General features: G+C 37.6%; 1 protein-coding gene across 1 annotated transcript in view; it reads right to left on the bottom strand.

Moving 5' to 3' along the window:
- DNAAF6 (dynein axonemal assembly factor 6) overlaps nt 1–12,191 on the bottom strand; it is a gene marked incomplete at both ends in the record, with an annotated part of 37,012 nt that overhangs the window by 17,587 nt on the left and 7,234 nt on the right. Inside the window, one exon of the mRNA XM_080910675.1 lies at nt 8,314–8,410. Coding sequence (XP_080766801.1) covers nt 8,314–8,410 — 97 coding nt within the window. The remainder of the gene's footprint in view (nt 1–8,313; nt 8,411–12,191) is intronic.

The following is a 12,191-nucleotide window of genomic DNA, read 5'->3' as shown; positions in this document are numbered from 1 at the left end:
CTCCCAATACATATCCTTCCTTTATTGTGAAAATGCTGAAAATCCTTTCTTCTAACCTTCTGAAATGTACAGCCCATAATTAATAATTGCCTGGAGTCACCCTGCTGTGCAATAATATCCCAGAGTTCCTTGCTCTTGTGTAACTATAATTTACTGCCCACTAACCTTGCTTTCCCCATTCTTATCCACCCCCCCACTCTCTCCAGCCTCTGGTAAATAACCATTCTACTCTTAGAGTAAAATTGCTTATATTCTATGTGCCTTCCTTTGTTCATCCATACCTTAAGTATTGATGGTTTTCAAGTTATGAAACTGCTAGTCTATAATCAAATGTTTCTGCCACAACAATTACAGGGCATGTGATTTTGATCATTTGATGAAACTACATCAAAATGGCCTCATTGAAATGTGAAATTACTGATGATTTTTATTACTATATAATATGTGTATAAGACATTTTGTACCCTTATTTCATTCATGATTCTAAGGCCTTCTTGGAGTTATTATATATTTCACTGTGAAAGGCTTTTATTTTTCATACTGCTCATATTTGTATTTTTATTATCATAAATACATATTACTTTCATAATCAGAAATATATTAAGTCAACACAATTATGTTAGCTTTTAAGAAGATATTTGTTATCCTCGCCTACCACCATGATCATTATAAAGTAATGCTATAATATTAACTATAAATGTATGCATGTTACTGAAAGAACTATTAGAAATTTAATCGAAGGTTTACTGTGCTGCCTCAAGCTGATAATAAGGAATCCTATTACAGCTCAAATATCCTGCTCCCAGATACACATCTTGATATATAACCAATCAAACAAGGTCAGCATAATCAAGAAGCTCAACAAAACGAGACAAAATAGGTTTCTGTCCTCTAGAATCTTAAATGGAAAAAGATAATCAACTTCATTACTAACGAAGCTATTTACTTATTAGGAGTAAATGAATATGACTGTTTTAACCTTAAGACACAAAACGGGATTCAAAAAGCACACTATTCAAGAAACTCATGAAATCTCAGTAAACGGGTTAGAATTATTTTGACAGCATTTTCAAAATAAATGCATGTGATAAAGATGTGATTCCTGACTGGACCAGCTGGGTAGTGACTGACTTTTGGTCCACCCCTGAACCCTCCCTGTTCTCAGTGAGATTCGAGGATGGCAAGAAGACTCCCAGCTCAAACTCTGAAGAGGTGACCATGAAAAACAAAGCAAAAAGCAACCTCATTTGTTAGGTCAGACGAGATTGTTTCCTTATCAATACTGATCCCTCAAAGAAGGAGTACTAAATCATTGGCAGGCTGTTTTTTCCCTCTTCTGGAACAAATAATGAATCACTTAGCAGAATGACTGTAGAGCATTCAGTTTTGGGCATGAAAGAGGGAGAGGTGTGAAAATGGGAATTTACAGGCCTAAGTCCTCATACCCACTTGCTTCCTTTGCAGAGGTCAGACTATCTCCCTACTTATCACAGTCACCCATGTCTTCATGGGCCTCACTCGTCAACCACAGTGACTCTGTCAGTCCTGTTCTCAGGCATCAGGTGAGTTCCCATTCTTTCTCACCCTGTTTCTATGATGGAAATTCTTCCTCTCTCATCACCTTTGTATCTCTAATTCTATACCACAATCCCAACCTCACTTGACTGATCTAATTCCCCTTGGTTTTCAATACCTAGCCTAAAACTGGAATAATAATTTATGTTTCTGAGTTCTCAGATCGTTCACTTCATTCTAAGGGCCTCCTGTGCTTCCAAGTGGCTCTATACCTCCAAGTTCCAGTATCTTTCAAATCCACCCTTCCACACACTCTGTCTCTCTGTCTCTCTCTCTGTCTCTGTCTCTGTCTCTCTCTCTCTCTCTCTCTCTCTCTCTCTCTCTCTCTCTCTCTCTCTCTCTCTGTGTGTGTGTGTGTGTGTGTGTGCATAGCCTAAAATCATTCATACCTATTTTATTTCAAATATGATTAACAGCAAGTACATTGTGGTCACACATTCTAACACCCAATAAGAAATATATTAAGAGAAATATGTGAAAGAAAAATACTAGAATTGTGCATTTTCAGATTTGATGTTCTTTTTCTCCCTTATGTATCACACCAACCATGTTCTGGGCCCTATAAATGCTTGCTTGTTTATTTTTTCAAGACAGGGTTTTTCCATGTATGCCTGGCCATCCTGGAACTCCTTTTGTAGACCTTGCTGACCTCAAATACACAGATCCACTTGCCCCTGCCTCCCTGGTTTGTGCCACCACTGCTCTGTCCATGCCCTATTCATATTAACATCAAAATGTTTACTGAACACTTCCTTTGCTTCCCAACCTCATTGTCACAGCTGAGACACTTGCTATCGCCAGATTTTCCAAACTTACCCTTTTCCCGTATCAGCATCAGCAAACCAAGGGCAGTACATGTTCACACTGCCTCTGGAGTTCTTTTGAAATACAGGTGCCATCATTGAACTCACTCCCCCCTTTAAAACATTTATTTACTAAACAGGAAAGCTGAAATCTAATGAGCTCTTAATCTCTGGGCAGTAGAGGGATCTGGGAGGAAGAGAGGGGGAAGGGAAAAAGGGGGGCAGTTCAGATATGGAAGGAGATGGGGAGAAGTCCAGAGGGTCAGGAATTGGAAAGTAGGTGTGTAGCAGTTGGGGAGAGGAAACTAAGGGTAGCCCCTAGAAAGTTCCAGATGTCAGGGACCCAAGAGGTCCCCAGGACCCAACAGGAAGGACTTGGTTGAGGGATGGGGCCACCCACCCACCTCAAAAATATTAATACAGAATTGTTCCTGTCAAAAGGAAATGAAAGGACACAGAGTGGAGCAGAAACTGAAATAAAGACCATCCAGAAACTTCCCCACCTGGGGATCCATCCCATCTGCAGACACCAAACCAACAGACTATTGCTGATGTCAAGTGTTTACTGACAGTATACTGTTCAGTAGAGCTGTCCCATGAGAGGCTCTGCCAGAGCTGGACCAATACAGATGGGGATGCTTGAAGCCAGTCATTGGACTGAGCATAGTGATCCCAATGGAGGAATTGGGGCAAGGACTATAAGCAGAAGGGGTTTGCAACGCCATAGGAAGAAGAACAATATCACCCCATAGGAAGAAGAACAATATCAACCAACCAGCCGCCCCCCCACCAAACTTTCAGGGACTAAACCACCAACCAAAGAATACACATGGAGTGACCCATGGCTCCAGCTGCACAAGTAGCAGAGGGTGGCCTTATCTGGTATCACTGGGAGGGGAGCCCCTTTGGAGGCTTGATGACCCAGGAGAGGGGAATGCTAAGCTGCTGAGTGGGTGGGTGAGTGAGGAAGTTCCCTCATAGAGGCAGTGGGAGGGAAGGGGGACAGAGGGCTTGTGGTGGGGAACTGGGAAGGGGAATAACATCTGAAATGTAAAAAATTAAATAACCAATAAAAAAGAAATTATAAATATACATAGAAAACAACCAAATACTTAGTAACTGAAATGGTAGAAACTTTTATCTTCTTACAGGTCCAAAACCAGGAAATCAGAAATTAGAGTGACAGTAGGGTTGGTTAGAGTGAGGAGCTTCTTCCTAATATATAGGTGATCCCTGTGTCGCTACATGGTAGAAAACCAATGAGTCAACTTTATAGTGTCTCTTCTTACAAAGTCACTCAGCCCAGCATGAGAGCCTCACAGGATTTGGCCCGAATCTCTTTCCTAAAGGCATCATCTTCAAATTTAATCTTGCTGAAAACAGGGTTTCCATATAGGAATTTGAGGGGCACACTATTCAGCCAAAGCACTTAGAATGACTTTCAAGGGTTTTCACATCTAGCTCCACTTCATTTATTCTGTCTTATCCTTTCCATGTCTACATGTGTTCTGGAGCTCTAAGAATTTCACAAATAGTTCTCAAAGCACATACGCACACAATGACAATTGAAAATGACAAATGGAAACAAGAGGGCAGGAATGGGAAAGAGAACAAGAAGGGGTACATGAGAGGGTTTGGAGTGCGAAAAAGAAAGGGAGAAATGTAGTCATATTATAATCTCTAAAATTAAAAAAAGGAAGTGAAAACACACCACCTGCTCTCATCCTGTCATGGCTCTATTCTTCCCTATCATGTTGTTCAGAACGCATTTCATCCCTTGCTGCCTGTCTTTCAAATGGCCAGGTCAAATGCCTTCTCCATTGCTGAGTAACATGGGGTTTTCTTTCTTTGCACTTAGATCACTTTACCCACACATCAATCAGATTCCAATAGCCTTAGCTCCGCCAGATCTTACACAAGTATGTCCTTAAACAAATTAATTACTTGTGCTTCTGTACCCTAATCAGTAAAATGGGAGTAAAAAGAACATCCATGTCTGTTGTGATGTGGTGATTAAGAAGGCAGAATGTGTTGCTTCTAGAGGAATGCTTAGCACATAATAAACATTCTATTAACCATGTGCTATTTGTCCTACTATTGAGTGAAAGTTAGCAGCAAGACAAAAATCATTTCTTCATAGTGTAGTGAAATGTCTCCACTATGCCACTCAAGTGGCTTTGAAGTATCCACATAGGCTGTGTAAGCAAGGTTAGACTATTGGGTGACCTAGGTACTGGCAGACCATATTAGAATCCTCTGGAAATGTGGGAAAATAAGTAACCTTTGAGGAATTGCCTTGCTGCTATTTCTTATCTGTCTCTCTGCCTTGTAGGAGGCACCCAGTCTTGTAGGAGGTTGCCAGGAGACAGTTTCTCACACAGCTTCTTAGCTCTTGAAAAGCACAGAACTTCTCATTTCATTTATGCTGAGTACAAATACAGTATATAACAAGTACATAGTATATATACATATGTATGTATACATATTTTATAGCCTTTATTATATATAGTATATATAGCAAGTATATATATACTTTATAGTCTATATCATATATAGTATATATAACAAATATAGAAAACATATACATATTTTATAGCCTACATTTTATATATTTACACACACACACACACCAAGTATGTAGTACAGAGGTAGGCTATAAAGTAGCTAGCTGTAGTGTACAGTTGCCCCTACAGCAACAGTCTACCCTAGTGTTCAGGTTACCTGCCATCTGGACCCTTTTAGTTTGATATTATCCTGTGAGCAAAAGATTTGAGTAGCTGATTGAAGAGTGATCTTGTTAGCACTGTCTGCATAAGTAACAATCTCCTTCCCTTGGGGGAGTGTCATTGTTTTCCTGTTGATGAATCTGTGAAAAATCTGTTCAGTCTGGCTAGCAGCTCCAACTGCACTGCTGCTTAGGGACTGTTTGGTCTTGTCAGTAAGAGAGAAGGAGAAATTTGTTTTTATTTTTTCAACATTACTTATCCACTGTGTGGTCCATCAATAGCATCTGGCACATAGTAAGGTCTCTGAGTATTTGTTGAATTAAGAAATTATAGCAAACAATGATATGCTAGTATTCAAAGACAATATAGTCAGTGATATTTATAAAAAATCCATACAGTAAAGACCTGAGGGAGAGAGAAAGATAGAGAATATAAAGAATGAAAAGGAGCTGGGCAGTGGTAGTGTATGGCTTTAATTCCAGCACTTGAGCCATAGAGCAGGAGGATCTTTGTGAGTTCAAAACTAGCCTACTATACATACTGAGTTCTAGGACAGCCAGGGCTGTTACACAGAGACAACTTATCTTGAAAAGAAAAAGGGAAAGGAAAAAACGGAAAGGACAATTTTTTTAAAATGTAAGTACTCATGAGGTATAGAGAAATATATCTGTGGTAGTTTGAATGAGACGAACCCCCAGGGGCTCATACATTTGAACTCCTAATTCCCAGTTTGTGGATTGTTTAGGAAGGATTTGGAGGTGTGGCCTTGTTGGAGGAGGTGTGTCGGATTCTATCAATGAGGGAAGTCAGAGCTGGAATCTGTATGCAGGAATTAATGCAGAGGGCATGGACGAGTGCTGTTTACTGATTTGATTCTCCTTGGTTGTTCAGTTTGCTTTCTCTTACAGCCCAGGACCACCTGCCCAGAGGTGGCACCACTCACAGTAGGGTGGAACTATCAACATCCATCATCTATAAAGAAAATGCATATACTGTGTCATCTACTGGCCAATCTGATGGCAGCATTTTCCTAACACAGGTCTCTTCCCAGATGACCCTGGCTTATGCCATGTTGACAAAAACTAACCAGCACAGATGAGGTCAACAGTTTCTTTACTCTGAGTCTTGCCAGTGGAGTTAAGCAATGAAAATGGAGGTCACTGTTCATTTACTCATAGAAATAAATACAAGCTAAAATTTAGGGGGTTGATTATTTTCTGTGCAGCAAATCAAACCCCATGACCTTCTGCATGTTTCTATTTCTTTTATTATTTCTGATCTAAGCATTTCTAACCCAAGTCAGAGAATTTTTAAAAAATGTTTAAAAAATCTGTTTTGAGAGTCAGTGTACCAGTATAATATTGCCCACACTTATTCTTGATTCTTGTTATAATCACCATTTACTCAAATATATCATGCTTGTGTACTTTCTCAAATGCTCTTTTCTCTGCTCAGGAAGCCTTTCTTTGCATTTTGTCCACTGTAGAAATCCTATTCATTCAATGGACTTAACTGATCTTTCTCTGATATTTCTATACCTGTTACATTCCTCCACATATAGACTAACCATACAGAACTACAGGGATTTTTTTAAAGACATCTATCATCTTCACTGTAAATTTTTTAAAAATCAATATATAGACTATTTCTGATTTCTCTATGCATGTCAGCACTTAGGACAAAGTTTGGTATGTGGTTGAATTCAGTTAAGTATTTAAAGATGCAGAATAAATATGAAAAGAAATGAAAGTAAGAAAAAAGAAATATAGGAGTGGCATAGAGTTGGGCTGTGATATGGCTCAGTTGATAGCACACTTGCCTTGTAAGTACCAAGACATGAGTTTGTCTCCTCAGAGCCTATGACCAGCCACTTTAGCCTAATTGGTAAAATCCAGGCCAATGAAAGACCTTGTCTCAAAGAGGTGGATGGTGTTTATGAGATGAGAACGACACCACAAATTGTTGTCCTCCAACACACACACACACACACACACACACACACATACACACACACACACACTCACACACACACACACACACATTGATGTTGCTTTTCATTGGGGTCTATGCTTTATCCAAATATGAACTCCTTATTAGACTTACAATTGCCTATATTAAATTTAATTGCTAATAATAAAATCAATTTATCTCTATTAGGTTTCCCTCTAGTTGATTATAAATTCACTTGAGGGAAGGCACATATATTCTCTCTATATTTTTATTTGGTTTTAGATAAACTGTATATTCTTGTTAGGAGATGTGATTTTGTTTCCAAGATCCTTTATTCACGATACCCTTAATATTAAAACTAATAGCAATTTGCATAAGAAAAAATGGATAGACTAGCAACAGTTTTATTTATTTAGAGCCTAGAATTTCTCCAGAGCTTAGAGCTATCCTCAACACTAGACATCAAAAACATAATTTTACAGTAATTTAAGAGAGAGAAATTTGAATATTACTGTTAAGACCCTGGGAGCTAATTTCTTCAAGATCACTTGAAATCTTAACTCATTAGAGTTTGAAAAATCTCCTGAGGTCCTTAAAGTCACTATTCCCATTATGTTACTTGATTCAATTGAATGTCTTAGATTTTGTTAATAATAGAAAACTTGAAGCTACTGCCAAAAGGAGAGTCCATTTATCATTTTCTTGAGAAAATATATTAAGTATCTCCTGAGGATACCTCAGCATTTGATCATGTAAGAGAAGGAAAAGAATTTTTTTTAAAAAACAAAAGTCCCTGATCTAAAAAATAAAATTAAAACACCAATTATGTGTACATGTTTCCAAAGTGAGTTGAATTTCACATTCTAGGGTTGAGTCAGACTTTTCAAAAAAATGATTATGAGGATTGAATAGGCAACACTGAACTGCTATCACTGCTATTATTGCCATCACCATTGTTGTTACAAAAGTGGTGACATGGTCCCCCATGTGTCGTGTCATCATTCAAATACGGGAACTAGGCAATATTTTACAGTTATTTTTAGCAAGAAGGATCAGATCTGAAAATCACAAAGAAAACACCTTTCAAAGCTCCTCAACACACACTGAGTCATCCCAAGAACAGGGAAAGGCCAATTTAGAGAAGGAAATCTTTTATCCTATTTGACTTGTAGTTTATATTTTTGTTTACAATACTATGAAATAGTAGTTAGTTATCTACATGGTTCAATACAAAATGGAGCAAATGAGGTGAAGCTTACCACCAGCTCCTGGCAGCATGCTGTTGAAGGATCCTTTCTTGTTAATCCTAGGTATACATCCTCAGTGCCCACAGTTTGTTGGAATACAATCTCATACCTGAAAAATATCAGTTTCAATGACAATAATCAGGTGAAGGAACAATTTCCTGTCACATCACACAAAACAAACAGAAGACTTTTGAGGTCATGTTAGCACAAAAACATAAGGAAAGGATCGGACTAAAATAGATTAAATACTCACTATTTTTCAAATATCTAGTAGTTCACAAAGGAATAGAAGCCTGGAAATTCAATCAAAACTTTAAACACTGAAGGGCAGGACTGTACTTTTTGTTTGTTATACTGTTTATTAAAGTAAAGCTTACCTGCTTCAGTTCTACGCCAAATAAGTGGGTTGAAGGAACTTATAGTACACACCAAATAGAATTACAAGAAAAAAAAAAACAACAAAATTCCTCGAATAAACTGGCTCAGAATAATACTGTACCCATTCCTGCATTACACACACACACACACACACACACACACATACACCCCTTAGTTTGCTGACTTTAAACTACAATGTAAAGACACTTCAGATTTAATACGGCCTGTCATTCACTACATGACTTTGGTGACACTGCAAATGCACAGGCTTCAAAATTTGTATGATTTATGGGAGAGACAGGTGTGAACTACCTGTTATGGGAGAGACAGGTGTGAACTACCTGATCTTTATGGTTGTTTTGCTTCTAAGCTTCTATAACAGAAACAGTGGTAGTATAGTTGTGACAGATGTACTATGGGATTTAGATTAAAGTCCAATGGAATTCTTTCTACAGGAAAGGCTTTCCTTTCCACACACACCCCTACACACAATTTCCAAATACTTCCTTTGTTCTAGGGATAAAATGGATAGAAGCTCCCACCTAGAAGGTACTCTAGTTCTTCCAATAGAATGAAATGATGATTTACAAGATTTTTCTTTTCATCTTTCTTCCCCCTTCTCTTTCTTCACTTCCTGTTCCTTCTTGTTCCTTCCTCTTCCTGTCCCTCTCAGTGTTTGGGATCTAAATGAGGGCCTCATACACACATGTTAGAAGAGTGTTTTACAAAGGACCCATATTCTCAGATCTATAAGCTGTTTTTTAATCATCAATTCCACCCAGAGAAATTGTGTGACAGAAGATGATAAAGGTGGAAACTATGTTTAATTTCTTACAGTTCATAAATAAAGTACAAGAATGAAGCAGAAATTAAGTTTGAATGAAGGTAGAAATGGGTAGCTTTGACATGGAATACCTTTCTCTTAATAAGCTGTGATGTCTACCAAGTATTTATAAAGGTTCATCCAGGTTAAGATAAAATGGAAGGAACTGGACTGCATGCATGTGACTAAAATGCAATTTCTCAAGTTTCTGCACTTAGCCTAGTTCATACTATGTAGATTTGCCTTGAGGTCCCCAAAGCACCTCAGAGTCTATGTGACCAACACCAAACTGTTCTTCCCCATCTATGATCCTAGATAATAAGGTCATCATCCTGCCATCCCTCATATCTAATGAACTGCTAAATCTTCATTCAGACTCCCTGAAGTAACTGACCCTTACATTTCTCTGTTCAAGCCAGTGACTCCGCTTAGGCCCTTATTATTTTCCCTTTGGTCACTTGCAATCCTTCTTTTTGTGGCCCCCATGTTATTTATTCATCTTCTTTTTTCCATATTAAGACATTTTGGAAGTATATATCCAAAAGGTAAAAAAAAAAATCAAGATAAAAATTCTTGTAGAGCATGTCGTGACTGGAGTGATTATTCACTTTGAACATTGACAGATGCTCTTTCTGGAGAACTTCAAATGTCTGGATGAAAAGTGGACATTGACGCTAGCTTGGAGCTGGCTGCATATGGATGTGAGACTTTTATTCTATAATATGACAAATGAGTGACTTTCATATTGATATGTGGACACCATAAAACTTGAGGGTTACTTTATTCATTCTTTAGACATGGAACTGTGTCACCTGTCCAGCAATAGAGAGGTTAACAGAAAACAAACTCTGTGGTGTCTCAAAATGTCATACCAAGACCTTTATCTTATTTTAACTTTATCTTTTTTATTTTTTTAAACTTTTTTTCTCATTTTTACCCTACAAGTCTTTTGTGTATTACGGCTTCCAGCTTTGTGTTCCTGAATGTCAATAAGTGGGTCTCAGTGTCTATGTGTGTTTCTACTGCCTTTACTTTCTGTTTGTTTGTTCTGTTCTATCCTGCTGTGTTTGTTTTTTTTAATCTTATTATACATTCTATTATATTATTCCTTAAAGAGCGGTTTGATTTGTAATGAGAGACAGGAAGAAGGTGTATTTGATTGTAGTGCAAGTAGGGAGAAACTAGGAGGGGTAAAGTATAGGGAAAATGTAATCAGAATATATTATATGAAAAATCTATTTTTATTTTAAAAATTAGATTTACAACATAGGTATCCAAATATGAATTTTCTTTTAAAAGACTTAAAGTAAATTTTGTCAATTGAAAAATTAGATTATTCTTAAATGGGTGATCCAGAGCGGGATAAGAAGTTTGACATTTTTTAAAACTTTATTCCTTTTGAACATGTTTACTTTTGTAGAATGTAAATCATGTAATGAGTATTGTTACCTAAACTGGTTTACTTTTATTTTAATCTAAAAACAAAGAGATGGAAAATCCCCCCCCCCCAAATATGTAAGATGTTAAGATTATCTATAAATTTTATGATGCCATTATCAGCAGGTTTTAAAAGAATGCTAATGGTAGGGGATGGTTAGTTTTATGTCAACTTAACTAAGTAGTTGGAAAGGAGCGAGCCTCAATTGAGGAAATGCCTCTGTAAAAATCAAGCCATAGGTAAGCCTGCAGCCTATTTTCTTAATTAGTGATTGGTTTTGTGGGGGTGAGGGGATCCAGTCCATTGTGGATGGTATCACTCCTGGGCTGGTAGTCTGGGTTCTATGAGAAAGCAGGCTGAGGAAGCTGTGGAGAATAAGCCATGAGACAGCATTCTTCCATGGCCTCTGAATCAGCTCCTGACACCAGGTTCCTGTCCTATGAGTCCTCCTGACTTCCTTTGATAATGAACAGTACTGTGGAAGCGTAAGCCAAGGCCAGCCTTTCCTCCACAAGCTGCTTTAGTCATCTGCGTCCTCATAGCAATAGTAACCACAACCAGGACATGGACCTATAAAAACAACCACTCAGATAAATGGTTTTAAATCATGGATTTATTTATGTGAAAGCTGTATCCTTCCTTTCAGGTAATTATGTGTGGCCTACCATTGCTTTTATTTTCAAAACCAACATAAGATCACAATTTAAAAAATATTTATTGGACAGGTTTGTAGTTAAACTTAAAAATGTTGTCAGATCATTTGTCATATGTCTTTCAGAATAAAGTAGGCCAGACATGAAGATGCACACTTGGACATAGAGAAAAGATCTTAGTTTGAGGCTAGCTCAGGGACTAGGGTTTTACCCACTCTAAAACAAAACACAAATCAAAACACTTAAACCTAACACAAGCATGCTATGTATATGTATAATGTACTCTACAAGACTAATCTGATGTACTGTAGCAAAGTACATTATAAGCCAGCGATACTTGGTTTCTAGGTGTTTTAAATGCTCCAGATTTTAAGACAGAAATGTTTAAATTCATTTAACCATGAATTTTATCTATGTATGTAAATATTATTTTAATTCCTTGGAAGAGTAAAATTCTATCAGAACGAAAAGATTTTGTATGAAAAGGCTGCAAAGCAAAGATTGAATTCCAGTTGCAAAATATACAGAATACTTACTGAGCAGAGCCCTGAAAGATCTAGTGAAGTCTGCAAAATAATTGATAATTACAGTGAGGACA

The sequence above is a fragment of the Micromys minutus genome, assembly GCF_963924665.1.
Source record: "Micromys minutus genome assembly, chromosome: X".
NCBI lineage: Eukaryota > Metazoa > Chordata > Mammalia > Rodentia > Muridae > Micromys > Micromys minutus.
This window is presented reverse-complemented; position numbering and strand designations above follow the sequence as displayed.